The sequence below is a fragment of the Salarias fasciatus genome, chromosome 19 (assembly GCF_902148845.1).
Source record: "Salarias fasciatus chromosome 19, fSalaFa1.1, whole genome shotgun sequence".
In the NCBI taxonomy this organism is placed as follows: Eukaryota; Metazoa; Chordata; class Actinopteri; order Blenniiformes; family Blenniidae; genus Salarias; species Salarias fasciatus.
Window position 1 is genome coordinate 18,421,556 of NC_043763.1, and position 16,363 is coordinate 18,437,918.

Here is a 16,363-nt window from a genome sequence, read left to right on the forward strand (position 1 = left end):
ATCAGGAGTAGACGGCAAACTCGCAAACAACCGATGTCTCTTTTCCTGGCAGTGCTTCAGTTTCCATGTCCCAGTTAGAAGTGCTTCTAATGAGGCCTAATTACCAGCAAACACTGAAAGTGTACTTGTCTTTAATTATTGTTTTACAGTGCTCGATATTTGAATGTAGATCGGAGAAGGCAAAGTTCTGTACGATGAATGAAGCAGAGACGGGAGGAGGAGGAGGAGAGAGATTTGTTAATTGCGCTGTACTTCCGGTGCGATTGCATCACTCCGCTCACACACGCATGCACAAACACAATGGGTGGATGCGCGGGCGGCGGAGGAATCGTGGGCTGGGCGGGCTTCGAATACCTGCAGAGCGAGATCACCTGCCTTGCTTCACACCAACCGCCGAGCAGCCAATAGGAGGGCACTTGGCTGCAGATCGAACTGACAGCGGGGGCAGGAAATCCTTCCGCAGCAGGGGTGTGAAAGTTCAGTGATCCACAGTTCCCTCAAAACACACACACACACACTCATAGTCCAACTGAATAAACAGCCTATTGACTACGCGGCCTTACAGCTTTTCAGAAAGCTAAATTGCCGCCTCCACTGTTCCATGTAAACATAATTGAACAGGAGTCTGAGTCACAATGCGTATCTCCGTTTAAGAGTTCTCGCAGAGATGAGACCCGTCGTACACACGACTGCGTGTCGGAGATTACTACTTTCCTCTCTTTCACAAAACGCCGTCATTCATACACGGGTGATGAGTAATCACAAATATGCCGGAGCACTGGGAAAAGGCAATACCGTCTTCAGCACCCACCGTGATGCATCCTGTCCTGGAGTGAACCGCTCACTTTTACTACATACTTCTGACTGCTGGAGCTGGAACCACTCATCAAGCGATCAATCATCGATTTTAATAGGCCACGCAGATGCACTGACAGCAATACGACGTGACACCATCCCCTTATTGTTGCCCCGAAACACCGCAAGCTCACTTTATCCTTTTTTGTTTGTTTTTTTAACGGCAATGATGTATATTCTCTGTGTATTCATCCATCATATAATTTTTTCAAACAGTCCAGATTATGGCTCTGAGTAAAGAAAGAAACTGGAATAAGATTCCTACACAAAGATACATTGACAGGTTTGTTGTGAAAAGAAGAATTGTGTCTTCAATGTGACTGCCGCAACACGTGTAAAAATGTTGGGAAAGGCAAGCATCTGAAAGGAGTTTTTCAGAAGTGGAGACGGGCGAACATTTGCCAAACTGAAAAGATACTAAAACTTGTGGAGCAATAAACATAAAAGCCGTGGATGATTGCACCATCCGTGGTCCATAAAGTTATCAAACTGTTCTTGTTTTGGTCACATTGGGGATTAGAATCTTTGAAAATGTGAATATTAACAAGACAATTTGCGTCATTTCAGCAGCTTTTAGATTCTTTTTCACTTTTTAAGCGTCAACATCGGTCTTCAGCGTTGCAGTGGAAGCGTCTGGAGTGTCTAGCGTTAATTGTCGTGGTGTGATGAGGGTTCAGAGCAGAGACGTAAACATTTCGGTGCGTTTCCTCTGCTTCTGGCCCACACTAATCCTGTCACTGTGCTCTGTCTAGGTGCAGTATGTCATCCAGGGCTACCACAAGAGGAGGGAGTACATCGCCGCCTTTCTCAGCCACTTCGGGATGTGAGTCGGTTCTCTTTAATTTACTGTCGCCGCGAAAAGTTTTTTAATCTGGGGCTGATATGGACGGACATTGTACATTCTTGGTTTGAGTGCAAAATGAAATTCCTGTCGTATTTCCTGATTTTGCAGTTGCATGCATATACACACTCAAAATATAGCAAACAAATGAAGAAACACCTCTGACAACTCTGTGTGTGTGTTGCAGGGGCGTGGTGGAGTACGACGCCGTGGGATTCACCAAACTCACCCTGCTGCTCATGTGGAAAGAGTTCTGCTTCCTAGTGCACGGTAAGAAAGTAGACAGTTGCTGGGTTTCTCTGTGCCGGAGGAGTTTCCACTGACGCCCCCCTCCTCCCTCCCTCCCTCCCTCCCTCCCTCGCCGCCTCGCAGTGGACCTCCCGCTGTACTTCCCCAGGGACCAGCCCACCCTCACCTTCCAGTCGGTGTACCACTTCACCAACAGCGGGCAGCTGTACTCTCAGGTGCAGAAGTCGTATCCGTACAGCCCGCGCTGGGACGGCAACGAGATGGCGAAGAGAGCCAAGTACGTGATGCTGCCTTCATGAATCCTTACAGCTTGGTGGTAAAAGTAGTTTTCTAAGTGTTGATGAAATAACTCGGCCAAATCAACTTTAAAAACTCTTCATTAAAGTCCACTGAAGGTCTGCAGTGTCTAATCTTAGGTCTGTTTGAAGAAGCTGAAGAAGCGAGGGACACAGAAGTCAGGTTTTTTTTTTTTTTTTCTTTTGTGGAAAAACACCCGAGGGAGCTCGTAGAATTTCCTCCCTTCGTACCACATGGTGGACGATTTCACAAATTCAAGAGTTTTTAATTCTTCCCGTGTGACGGAGAGACTCAACACCGATGCGCACGCCGGCCACGTCGCGGACCGTTGTTTACTCGGCCCGCTTTGATTCTCGCCGCTCGTAGCCGCGGTCTCCTGGGTTTCCCTCGGCGGGGTTAACATGTGGGGAGCCGGTGTCTCGCGTCGACGTGCGCTTGCTGGAAGTAAACAGGCCCCGGCCTTTCATGTGCACTTTGATACACGGCGAGGCTGGGGCTGACCCCGCCAGTCCGTCAGACGCTTTGAAGCAGTTGAAACACCGTTACTGTCACATTTTGATGTTTTATTTGCTGTATCTCCCCACCATCCACCGCCTACCCTCGACCCTTGCCCCCCCCTTCCCCTCCTCTCTCTCTCTCTCTCAGGGCATACTTCAAGAGCTTCATCCCACAGTTCCATGAGGGAGCCTTCGCCAACGGGAAGCTCTAGTACTCTCTAGCTAAATGACATGCCTGAAGGGTAGCCTGCGGGAGTGTGTCTGTGAGTGAGCGCGTGTGTGTGTGTGTGTGTCACCGTGTACCTGTGCACCAGTATACCTGCAGACTTCCATTTGTGAAATATACCGACGCCGCAGCCGTACAGTGAGAATAACAGCGTGTTGATTGCACAAACACGGTGAATCCCTCGCCATCTGACCCTGAGATGGTCCAGTCAGGACGTTCAGAAGAGAAGCCACGGCTTCTTCAGTTCAGACATCAGAAAATAGAAAGATTGATCTCAACAATCAATCCTTTCATTCTGTAAAGAACCTCCAAACTGACGGGATCCTGGTGTGACAGGCTGCACTGTACCGTTTGGCTTTGAACTGGCAGTAAATACTCTCGACTTGTTTTATTGTGCCAATGTTTCTCTGACTTCAAAGAAGTGAACCCGCAAGTCCGGACTCACAGCAACACTCCGCCCTGACGACCTGTGATGTAAACACACATTTGTATACTTGTAAATCGCCAGGAGCCGGTGGGACAATGCAAAATATTTTTGTTTATGGTTTGTTTGCCTCCGTCAGGCACAGGATCGCCGACGTTCATGCGATCGGGGACTTTTCCTTCGGTTGTTCGACATGCTGTGTGTTATTTCTTTTATCTACTTGAAGTCTTTTACTGACATGTTGACAGGACTGGAAGTAACTGACTAATGTGTTTGGACACGATTTCTAATAAATAAAAAGAATGTCTTTCCCTCCCACCCGTCTATTTTATTTATTACTCAAGACTTCTTTTTTTTTTTTTCTTTCAGATTTGTATCTGAGTAGTTTCTCAAACCGTATCGTCTCAGTGACAAAGAGTTGGGGCGCATTTTGAGATCTTGTGATTAAGATCTAAAGAGATAAACTAAAGAGTTTATCATGAAGTGAATGGAATATCAGAGGAGTAAGTGGAGACAATATCCCGCATAATCAGCATTCTGATTCAGATTTCCTCTTCACCAACCATCCAGCTGTGTGGTAATTCTGTTGTGCTGTGTGAAGAATCTTGGAAGGACTTTAAGATCAATTGGAGACGACTGAATGATCGTTATTGGCATCGGTAACTCCCAACTGAACCTGAAATCAGAATCAGGGAATTCTGTTAAAAATAGCTGTGAGATGATGAAAATGTTCAGCTATAACAAATTGAAGCTTTAAACTGCGTAACGCTGATTTATCGAAACCTTGTGTCTCTCGCTCTTTTCCAAATCGCAGACATTCTGCTGTGCTTGTGTAACAGGGAGGCACAGCACAGAGTAGTGTGTGTGTGTGTGTGTGTGTGTGTGTGTGTGTGTGCGTGTGTGTGTGTGAGGCACAGAGTGTGCGCCTGCTTGTTTTCATCATTAAATATGAGGGTCAGAGTTAGGGGTCCTTCCTGGCCCAAGGCGCAGCCTTTTGCTATATTTATTGTCGGTAATGCAGCAACTGTCAACTCTAATTGAGAACTATAGGGTGAATGTATCTGGGGCATTTAATAGCATCAAGGCTCTTAATAAAATAATTAAAAAGCAAGATTCTTTTTGTCTTTTTCCCTGCCCTGCTCCATGTTTCTTGTGCTAACCTTTCCCGACCTGCTTTCAGAACATCTCCGCTGTCAGCCGCGGGACGAGCTGCTCCTGTTTCGGAGGGCTGCGGGGATGGAGGGAGCAGCGAGGGGGGGGTGGGGGGAGTAAGTCTGCGGATGGTGAGAGTTCAAAGGAGGGGTAGCGGGATGATGGGTAGCATCTTTAACAAGCGCGAGTGGAGATTAGTTGAACTTGACAAAGACGTAGCAACTCGGCGCCCAGAAGGTCCTGATTGATTCTTGATGCGCACGACTCTGCCTGAACTGGAGGGAAGCTGAACGTTAGAAACACAAGAGAGGCCCCTGACTCCGGACCACGACTCTGCAGAAGGTAAACTACACCAGCTTACCTTCCCGAGAAGAAGCTCTCGCTCTTGAACTTTTCCTCATTCTGCTGATTTTGACCAAAGTTGACATAAGCCCTTTAAGTATCTTGTAAACAATCCCCTCTGAAGTGGCTCAAACTGTGTCACCGCTGCGACGCCGGAGTCACATTCAGTTAGCCTCCTCCCTCGAAAGTGTCGGCGCCCAAACGTGGCTCACCTTTTACACGCTTTTAAGCAACTTACGGTGGATTTATCCGCCGTTAATGATCCCGTGAAGGTGCTGCGAGGTACCTTTTGAAGATGTGCTTCTCAGCCCCCCTGAATCACAGTGCAGAGGTCTGCCAACCCTCCCAGCTAATACTCCAAATCCACTAATCCAGCCGTCTTTAAGAGATCTCAACAGCAGTCGGATGGAATAATTAAAGGCTGGAATAATTAGCTTGGAAATCTTTGGATGGCGGATGATTAAATTGATGAAGCCCCTTTTTTTTTTGTGGCCTGGCAGAGTTCACGCTTTGCTGGACCAAGACTTGATTTTAGAGATTTTTGGGGAGTCAACCATCTCCTCAATCCTCAGAGATTTTACGGGTGATTGAGCAGCGATTCCACTTCCTGCTAATAGTTTTTCTGTTCTGATTATACGACTTGAGGTAAGAAGAGATCCATTCCCACTGGTGACAAGGAAGCCAACCTAATCCAAGACAATTACCCGCCGCCCAGTAGGTGGTCGGCAGATAATTGAGGATGCGGCCCGTCCATTGGGGAACAGGTGTCCTCAGCTTTCCGGGAGCTGGCAAACATGAATATGAGCATTAGATTAACATTAACCGTGCTGGTGACAACCCTATAAGCAGCTAGCTCGGAGGCAGGAAGGACCTGCCAGCCTGGAGAACTGACAAGTGTGTGAAACAGGATCACTTGGAGCTCAAGCAACAAGCACCTTCCCGGGCACGAACCCAGCTCTCGGCGTCACTCACCCGGCTTCACCCCGGCAAGGCGGGCGAGTCGCCGGAAACTTTTTGAAGAGTTGGCGAAACTGCGTCGGGAGGTGGACGGAGGAGGGAGGGTGCGCGAAAGTGATTGAAAGTCCTGAATCACCACCTCGTGAAGCGGGATGGTGAATAATGAGGTAATCAGGGGGAAACGAGGAGCGTCCAGGAGGCCTGGATATGTCAGAGAGCAACAGAGGCGGACATCATTCCACATTGTTTACTCCCTTCTCCTGTCACTGTATCTGAAACGTCCAATCCGTCAGCCTCGTGACTCCGTTCTTCTTCCTTTTTCACCTATATTTTTTTCCACCCCCCCCCCCCACCGCCGCAGCCTTTGGACTTTACTTTAAGACAAAAGACAAACAAGTTTGCCAAGCGAAAGACGAAGAAGGCGGTGAAATAACAAGCTGTTGTGACTGTGGGGTACTTTGTGTTTTGTCTGGAAGTCCAAATTCGGAGTGACATATGGTGAGTCTTTCGCAACCCCCCCACCCTCCAGCCGCCGCCCCCCCACTCATCTTGAGTGTATTTGGAAGGAGGGGTAGTGGAGGTGGATTTCAGGGGCTGCGCGGCATTTGCAACGCAGCGTAGGGTTGTTGATGCGAGCCATGTTGAGGATGATGGAGCTGAGAGGCTTAACTAATTTTGGAAAGAGAGAGCAGGAGGAGGAGAGCGGAGGGGGGATTTGGGGCCTTTTGTTGCAGCCTGTTTGATCTGGGAGTTTAAAAAGAGAGAGAGAGGGAGAAATGGCCCAGAGATGTCGTGAAAATGAGAGAATTACTGCGCGGGTCCCTCACTCTTCCCGTTTCTTTTATTTTTTTTCACTTTACTTCAAACTCGAAGAGCACCAGAATTTGGTTGTACCCCCGTGTCAGAGCGGCAGATATTTTCCTCCTCTACCCCGCTTTCGTCTCCTTGCTTACAGATAATAGCTGGATCTGGTTAAACCCTGATTGTTAATTGCTAATTACTCCTCGTACACGAGAAGCCAGGAGAGCGTGGCTAAGCTGATCAAATGAGTCTTCGCTCTCTCCCGGCTTGTAGGTTTTTGCCGTTTTGTCTCATCCTTGTGTTGCTGGGGCGTTCTCGATGGGCTTGTTTTCACCGGCTTTTGACAAGATAAAGACAGATTTTTGTCAGAGAAGAGGGGGGGAAAGTGGGAGTGAAGGAATGGGGGGGGTTGGCTTCCTCCTCTTTTCCCCCTTGGGTGTGATCAAGACACTTGATTTAAACCTTTCATGGGTTAACTAAAGCCCATCCCGCAGGTGTTTCCTCTCTGGAATCCAGCTCTTGGTACCAGTGTGTAAAGCAAGCTGCTTGGCCTCGGTTCAACACGCATGATCGTTGTAAAAGATGAGACTCAATTCGATTAAGAATTCTGGCATCACGTATTTTCTTGGCAGATTCTGAGCTGTAATAGACTTTTTAACGATAATGTTTGGCAACAGGAGCTCATTTGGAAAGCATTACCTCAATGACACCTCATTATCAGATGCTACTGTGAAATTAGCGGGGACCTATTATGCTCGCTTTCAGGTTCTTTCACATCCCAGAACTCTACAAGGACAGGTTTGTCATGAGTCACAGAACGGAAACTCGTTCTGGACAAAGGCTTTTCAAGCAACCGTTCGGTTAATCTTCTGCCTGAAACAAGCCGTTTTCGCTTCCTTTCTTTTTGAACATTTCATTAAAAGCCTCCTTTCTTTCAGAGTTCTCTTGACCCATTCACTGCTCAAATTTGACACCAGCCTCATCATTTCATTATGACCACATGCCGAACATTACTATCAACCCATTGTGAGTGTCTGTACACTTAAGGCCTCAGTATACTCCCCCGTCGCCGCCACGGCGTTCCTACGCCGGCAACCCTACGCCGCTACTGAACATATCTTGCTCCTGCGTCAAGGGAACGCCCTCCTCTGCCAAGCCGCTAGCAGTCACAACAACAATGCGGCTTCCGTAGCTCCGGCTTTACCTAGACATAGATCTATAGACATAGATTTCTAGACATACGTATCTAGACACGCGTGCATTTACCGAACATATATCTGCATATATGACATATCTGGTGACACCGGGCTGTGGTGGAGGAGAGGCTGAGCAGACCGTGATGAAATATTGGTGAAACTAATGAGCTTTTGGACGATTAAAGCCGTTTTCGGAGCGGCTATACACGTAGCCCCGTCTGCTAACAGTGCTAACACTGCTAACAATATGGGGATGTGCGCCGCTCAATTTTGGATCTCAATTTCTCCCGAAGCACTGTTCGGATCAGAAAAGCATTTCGGGTGAGTTCTACTTTATTCTATAAACAACGCGAAAGCGGACCAATCACAGCCCTCGACGTTCACGTCACCACGCGTCGAAACGACGCAAAGTCACAATTTTCGGGAGGCGCACGTCAAGTCCCGACGTAGCCCGACGTAGCCCGTCGTAGGGCTACGACGTCTACGTCGTAGGAACGACGTAGCGGCGACGGGGAAGTATACTGAGGCCTTTAAGAGACAAGCAGTCAGACTAAAACTTGAACTTTGACCTCAACCTTTTCAGAGTGACTGAATCTTGAAGCGTGTCGCTCGGGCCGCTTGCACTTTGACGCCATCCACTTTGTGTTATTTGCAGCTCTTCAACAGTTTTTGGCTTTTCTGTTAAGTCACTTTAAAACACCATTAACCTTTCAACTGAGGGACCAAGAGTCGGCGCCTTATGGCATGAGATTAATTAATTGTTCAGATTTTGAAGCGTTTGTAACTTCACACCAGTCTCTCAATACAACTCAAATATAAAGTTTGTGACAAACTTTTGCAATGACTTGTTCAAACCAGTTAGTTTGTAGACTTCGGTAACATTTAAGACACGAATCAGGAAATACAGAAATGCATTAAAGAAATATGAGATTGCTTTGTGCTTTGTTCCAGAGACTTTACCCTCTTTGATTTATTCCTCTTGCTCCATGGCTTTCTGATTTGCCCCTCACAGATTCCTCCCTCTCCCCGTTTTCCTCCCCCCCCCCCACCCCTTCCCATCCTCCACCAGCTACCTGAGGAGCTGTCAGTCTGGATTGCGGCGCTGTCGGTTCAGCCTGTCAGGCTGAGGGACGCGTTCTGATCAGCCGTGGACACTGATAGACCTGTCAGGTGAGATGACAGCTGCGAGTGAAGACGCGCGCAGACAGGTACATGTAATGTGACAAGACCCACCCCTCCCCCCCACCCCCACCCCACCCCCGTCCACCACAACCGCCACCACAACCGCCACCCTCTCTCTCGCCTCCTTCCCTCCTCGACCGAAAAAAAAAAAAATATCCATAAGTTGGACGAGTGTGCGAGGGATGAGCGCGCTGCCTGACGAGCGGACGGGAAACTTTTCCTTTGAGCCTTAGCGGATGTGATGTGGCCACGTGACGGCGCGCAGCCCCGCCATCGGTTTGGCATCACTTCGATGTTCGGTTAGTTTCTGCACAAATGGCAGAGGATTGTTTGTTTGTTTGTTTGTTTGTTTTTTTGCACATTTTCATCCGATTGTGTCAGATGGAGCCGGTTCCAGCTGACTGAGAGAGAGGCCAGAGAACAATCACACACACTTACACCCACCAATTAACCAAACATTCATGCAGGAGGTGAATCCAACCCCTTCCTGACCGCGATGAGATAAATTAAAGAGGACGAAACGTGCGTGGCGGCGGTGGCCGTGTTTCACGTGAAGCAGCGCGATGGTAGAAATGGCACTGGGCGCGTTCTGCGGCGGGCAAACTGCTTCAGTGTATCCACACGTCAGGTCTCACCCTCTTCACAACCTCTGTGCAGCTGTAAACTGTTGACCTCTATCTGCTCCTTTGGCCCAGTGGGTCATGTCCTAGAGGATTGTGGGTAACGGGAGGGGGAAAAAAAAAAAAGAGAGAGAAAATCAGGCGCAAACACAGCGGCAGATGAGATGAGAGCAAAAAAGGAGGGAGGGGGGTGTTAACGGTGGTGGTGGTGGTGGTCGTGGCTGGGGGTGGGGTGGGGTGGGGGTGTGGATGGGGGCGGAGGGGGTGGGGGCTGGCTCGTGCCAAGTGACACAAACCCCCCTTGGCAGCCTAATTAAATTTTCCACTTTTCCACACTCACATTAAGCCTCCATTGAGCCGGAAGGAATGGACGCACCGGAGGAGTCGACCCCAGGAAGAAGATCAACCACCCCCTCCCCCCCTCCCCCCACCCCCCCTCCCTCGCTGCTCCGCCACATCTCTGTTTGACTGACGGCAGACAGGAGCGCTGCTGCTCCGGACCTCATGTACCTGACTGCTCTCCGTGGTGCCCTCTTGTTCCTCGCCTGCTCTCCGTGATGTCTGTCATGTTATTTAAATTCACACACGCGGCGACTCTTGCCCTCGTTTGCAAAGCCATGAAGCTGGTGTCAAATGACGTGTGTAATGCTGCTCATGGCTACCCTCAGAAAAAAAAATACTCTTTATACTATAAATGAAATGACGGTTTCCTAAAAAACTATGGCAGAGCATTGTGTACAGGGATGCAAAAAAAAAACTGCTATTAGAGTTCTTAAAATGCTGTAACAATTCCAAGTTTAAGGAGTGTTTTCTTACAACTTTAGCTTCTCAAGACCAAAAACAACTTCAAAGTGTGACTCTCAAGGAAAACTGGAACACGCTACACGTCTTTCAGTTTGTAGTAAATGTGGTTAATTGTTCCATATTTTAAAAAAGAAGCACAGAAATTAGGATTTCATTCGATTTGAGCATGTTGTAAATAAAAAAAAGAGGATTTTCGAAAGCTGGCTTCTCAAAAGTGAGGCCTATCAGATGGGGAAACTTTGGAGGGATGCTTAAACAACATGTTTCAGACATAAGCAGCTGAACTCGCTGTTTTTAAAATTTATTAAGATTTTTTTAAGATTTATTACAAAAGTGAGCAAAACAGCAGTCATTTAAATCTCAGAAAACATTAATGAGGTGAGTTTGTGTTCGAATGACTCCTTATGAGCTTCATCCAGATGTTACACATTTTAGACAAGCAGCAGCCAAAAACACAAAGATGTCGGTGTTAAATTACACGTCCATGATGCTGCAGGGCAGAAGGCTCCACGCTCCGGTCAGTCTGTCATTCATGAGAGTGTGTGTAGCTGACGCTGAGTGGACGGACGGAGAAAAAGCCTTTCGCAGTGGATTTCCTGAACATATAAACGGCCCTGAACAGAGAGTTACAGCGCAAAAAGAACGCAATGTTTCGATGTCTTCCGCTCTTGATTGGCAGGTGTCTGCGGTGGCTGCTGCTCGCTCGTCCATCTTCAGACTCCAAATTTATCCTTTTCTCCCCTCCCGCTCCAAACAACTGACAAGATGGCAGCAAACTTCAAAGCATCCCCTCAGAAAGCTGCTGGTATGTTTGTCTCGTCCAAGAGCACATGATGTACGCTGCTGTCCAGAAACGGCTCGGTTATTTCTGTTTCCATCAGCTAGGAGGAGATCGGCCTCGGGGAGAGAACGTCCACTGTTGTTCAGCAAACCGCTGACATATGTTACAAAAAAAAAAAAAGCTTAAAATGACACTAAGGTTCTGTTTGTCAAACATATGTTACACAATGCATTTTATTTTTTTCATTTCCAGTAGGAAAAATAGATTTGATCCCGCAGTTTAGCTCTCTTTGAATAACTTGAAATGTCAGCAGACAAGAGGAAAATGGCAGGACACCTTTGGTGAAAGAACTTGAGACGCTGTGAATGCGGCTTTGACCTATTGCTGTTCGGCGACACCGGCGGCGTGGCACAGCGGCTTCCAGCCTTCCTGGGGTCCGCAGCCTCCCAACGCAGCAGACAGGAGAATATAGGAAACTGTTTATGTTACGCAATGCCTGGGTACAGCGCACATCTGGACTGCTGATCAGAGCCCAGTTAAATTGCATTATAGTGTATTTTTAAAAGGAAAATATTTTTAATTTACAGTGATATTTCACACGTGGACACTGAGTAATGTGTTTTTCATTCACACGATGCACTTGCAAGTGTTTTTGCTCCCCAAAAAAAAACACTTGAGGTGTAGTTTTCCCTCCTTTTCCTCCACATGCAGAGACCCTGAGAGATGGCGGGCCAGCTCAATTCCCCGTAGTTGCATGTGATTGACTTGTTCTAGTTTTGATTCCTGTGCAGAGATGTGTTTGGGATTGGTTATCTAACCGGCTCGGTTTGATATTTTTTTATAGATTTTTTATTATTTTTTTAAGGATGCTCATTTTTAGTTGTTTTTAAACCCTCATCTCCAACACAGTTGGAGCCCGTAGGCTGGAATGTAAATGCGAATCTCTCTTTACCTTCACCCACAATCAGCTGGGATTCACAACGGGCCAAGGCGAACCTGAACTGAATGGAATGAAAGCAAGGACGACGGATAGTGTCTCTTTCTCTAGATGTCCTTGCTGGGTGTACCTACATCGTTTTCCTTTAGATATTTCTTGTATCACAAAGACAGTGTGCTGCCGACATTCTGAGTGCAATCTATCGGTTGTGTCCCGTACTACACAAAGTATTCTGCTGGAGTTTGATCAGAACATGCATGAATATTAAATGAACCAAGACATACAGCAAAATCAGTGCAAAAGGAGAACGTGTTATCGTTCACTGTCATCGTCTAGTAAGATATCAAAAAGGTGTCAGTGGATCCAAAAGCTGATCACTGAATCTCCTCATTTGATTCTCAGCATTCCCTCTGAGGACCCGGATAAACGGCGCTCCCAACAATGTGGATTATTCTGCAGTGGGAGATAAGCCTCGGAGTGGCATGAGAGATTCTGGCACGCAGAGGAACAAAGATTTCTTTATGTTTGCACGCAGACAAAATGCAAGTTTGCATCTAAAGACAAGCCAGCGGTAATCTTCCTGTAAGTCGCAACAGGACAAGCAGTGGAGTTTTCCAGTTCTCCCTCTCTCTGTCCTCCACATGTTTGAAAATAACTGATTGCATCTAGACTGGAAAACTGTTTTCCAAGTGGTGACGGTCCCAGACAAACACGCTTGATTTGTTTCTGCGGTGTAGTAAACAAAAGCTTTTGATTTTACTGTGACAAGTGCAGTCACGCACAGAAAGTGACGCGTTTGTGTTTCCAGATATGTGGAAGAACTTTGATGTCAGTCAGCTGAAGAGATCAGAAGTCTGGAAACTCAACCATCATCACCTGCAAATTTAACTTCAGGATGAAGTCACTCATCAGCCTCCTACACTTGTAGTTTGACGGGAGATTTCTGTGAAATGCGTCGCACAGAGCAGCGTATACCGGATATCAGATTTAAAAGTAGATTCAACATTTTCTTCGACTCGTCTTCAGATGGGACGGGGTTTATGTTCCTAAACTCTGCAGGACTTCTCAACCCATTAACATTCCGCGCTGCCAAGCCCTCGGACCAGCATACTCGTAAATTACTGCGACGCCGCTGTTGACGGACCGAGATAAACTCGCCCATTGTGTGTGAACTGCTGCTGCACCAGGACGCGTCACTCAGACACGCCACGCGATTTGGCTGCTCTGGGCCGACGACGGGGAAAACAACTCCAAAACAGAATAATACTCAAAGCTTAAGTCCAACACACACGCTCCTTTCCCCCCGGTTGCTCGTATCTGGCGTGATGGAGCAGAAACGGGGAGGGGGCGACGTTTGTTTTTCTTCCGTCGAAAAAAAAAAAACAAAAAAAAAAACAAGCCGTCCAGTAAAAGTGGAAGGAACGACGGGGTCCTGTTTACGGTGGACCGCTCCGCTCCGCGCCCGTTCAGAACTCCCCCTCCAACCGCTCGCTGTGTTTTCTTCCTCCAGACCCCGTCGTTTGTTCTCTTCTTCCACTTCTTTGTCTGGAGGTGCCGTGTGGACGTGACGCACTTCCTGCCATTGTACAGGAACTGATACCTGCGAGCGTCTGAAGTTACTGTCACTGATGAGAAGGCTCAGGTAATCATCAGTCTCTCCACTGGTCTGTTTGTCCTTGGCTGCTCCATTCCTCCGCTCTTTGAGCGTAAATGCCAGAATGAAGGTCTTCTCCATCTCCAGGACCGGCGAAGGTGACATGACAACAAGCTGTAGCAGGAATTGAGTCAGATTACGTCACTCGGCATGTTCCTCGACTGCAGCGGTCATACTATGCTCTTAAGTTTCCACTTCCTCCGTGCCGCCTCATCGCGGCTTCGTCCATGGCCCTTCTTCTTCTTCTTCTTCTTCTTCTTCTTCTTCTTAAATCAACTGGAAATATTTCACTTATCAACTGCAGACGGGAAAAAAAACACTCAAGACGTGATTTACTGATGTCGAAGAGTCAGCAGTGACGTGTGGGCAAGTTTCAGGTTACAACACTGGAACCACACTTCAGGCCAGCAGGAAAGTCTCCGACACGGCTTTTTAACTCAATGACTTATTAGTAAAGTTCAAAATTGTTTGAATTCTGAAGCAAATTAAAGAGAACTCTTCTATATTTTTGAGACGTGGGTTAATTACAAAAGTGTTCACTCAACCAAATTAACAAGCTGATTTAAACTTTTTTTTAATATTGACTTTTTATGTAGCCTTTCAGATTATCAGACCCAAGTTTGCACTTTGTAACTTTTTCCCATTGATCCAATTTTTTAGATGGTAAATTCAGAGGAAAAGAAAATTCTAAAACATAACAATGTATTCAAAAACATCTCATCCAACACCCCTGAGCAGGCAGGCTCTGTAATTTGACACTTGCTTCATAACATTGTGAGCTCCCGCTACGCCTGGAGAGGGGGAAAATATATTTAAATCAATGTGGAGCCTTTAGATTCTCGGTTTCCTGTAAAATGTAACAATGTTCTCTGGGATTGCATTAAAAGGAAGTGACGAGCAGTAACTCATGAGAAATTAGTCTTTTTTGGAGGCTCGAATGGAAACAAACCTTCTAAATGAATGTCATATGTTCCATTTAGGTGTTTGTGTCACTCCGATGCCGTCAAGCATGTCAGTTCTGATAGTTACTTCAATGAATATCCTTCCAATGTTTCTCTCTTTAGCTACAATTACATAAAAACATGCTGATTTAGCGTTTGTCTCACACAGATCCACTTTTTAAAGATTTTTTCCTTCCTTTTAAGAAAATAACAATTGTAATTTGACAATGACAAGATGTGTGAGATGCCTTTGCAGACAATTAAAATAGTAAAGCTGTCACACAACCTCAACCAAACAACAGTCTGGCACAGGCCACACCAGGCGTCACCATGTATGTTCCTGCAGCAGCTCCTGCTTTTTCTTTTTTTCCTTTTTTTTAATACCTGAATCATATTGAAGGACATGCAGCCAATGGATTCCACTTTTTCGTCTCACAATCACACGATCTGCAGGTCAAGAACGCTGAAATTACCCGCCCGTGCGGCGGTGTTCGACCGCTTCTCGCGAGTCACCACAGCAACCCGTAAATGAAATCAGTGAAGGATGGCCACTTAAATTCACAGGAGCTGCCTGCCAGTCTGGCAACAGGAGTCTTCTTTTTTTTTTTTCTTTCTTTCTTTTTACCGACATGTTCTTGCACATTGGAACATCTTGATAAGGCCTGCTGATTAGTTTTAGCATAACCCCATATATCACCTGAGCAATCCATATAACTGGAACTCCATAACAGTGAAACCACTTGTGCTAATAACCCAGTGAGAATCTCTGCACGACGTGTTTTATGCGATCAGCAGTTAGATTGATGCAGCTTACTGACACATGCAGCGCACCCAGCAGCCGTGCACTGCTGCAGCGCCGCATGGCAAAGACAGGCTGCACAGTAAATGTGTTATCGGGCCACCAGAACAGCGCTCAATCCCTGTGTGTGTGTGTGTGTGTGTGTGTGTGTGTTTGTGTTTGTGTGTCACTGTCTGCGATTGTTCTTTACCCCACTCTCCGTGCTCCTAGTCAGCACTTTGGTTCCTACGCGTGTCCTACTGGCCGCACCTGAGCCGCGAGATTAGCCGCGCTGATCATGTGAAGCTATTATCCCGGCTAGGGCATTACAACATGACAGGAGGATGACGTTCAGGGGAGAGCAAAACAAAGGAATGCAAGGGCAAAAAAAAAAAAGAAAGAAAGAAAGGAAGAAAACTGAATGAAGCAAACATAATAAGTGCGTCTTCAGTCTCCACCTCTCTGCTCCACTCAGCTGTTTTCCTGCTCGTCATTTAGCGAGAGGTGACTCAGTGAGACTGTCAATGCACCTGTGAGTGGGTTTGTTTGAATGTGTGCTTCAAGGTAACGGGCAGAGGCAGAATCACTGTGTTGGGAATAACCAGCGACGAGTCACGTGTTCCCTCGGCAGTAACGCGCCGGGTAATAACACTGTAACAACCAGATAACCACTATCATGAAATAGCAACGCAGGTACGGTCAGAGCGTCACGTCTGTCATGCATAAAAACATTTGGAGTGCTCTCTACAGTCAGCTTTCTCAATGCACTGCTGGTTACTATTTCACTAAACTCCTGTTTACTGGAGAAGAGTGTCAGTAATCTTTAAAG

General features: G+C 46.9%; 1 protein-coding gene across 3 annotated transcripts in view; it reads left to right on the plus strand.

The window, feature by feature from the left end:
• babam2 (BRISC and BRCA1 A complex member 2) overlaps window positions 1-4,284 on the plus strand; it is a 75,073-nt gene extending 70,789 nt beyond the window's left edge. For 2 of the 3 annotated variants that reach the window (XM_030116515.1, XM_030116513.1), the window contains 4 exons: window positions 1,608-1,678; window positions 1,884-1,966; window positions 2,069-2,222; window positions 2,888-3,700. In XM_030116515.1, coding sequence (XP_029972375.1) covers window positions 1,608-1,678; window positions 1,884-1,966; window positions 2,069-2,222; window positions 2,888-2,951 — 372 coding nt within the window. In that variant the 3' untranslated portion in view covers window positions 2,952-3,700. Of the gene's footprint in view, window positions 1-1,607; window positions 1,679-1,883; window positions 1,967-2,068; window positions 2,223-2,887; window positions 3,701-4,245 lie in introns of those variants that run through there. The other variant, XR_003933533.1, reaches the window with a different exon arrangement.
• The last annotated feature ends 12,079 nt before the right edge of the window (window positions 4,285-16,363 follow it).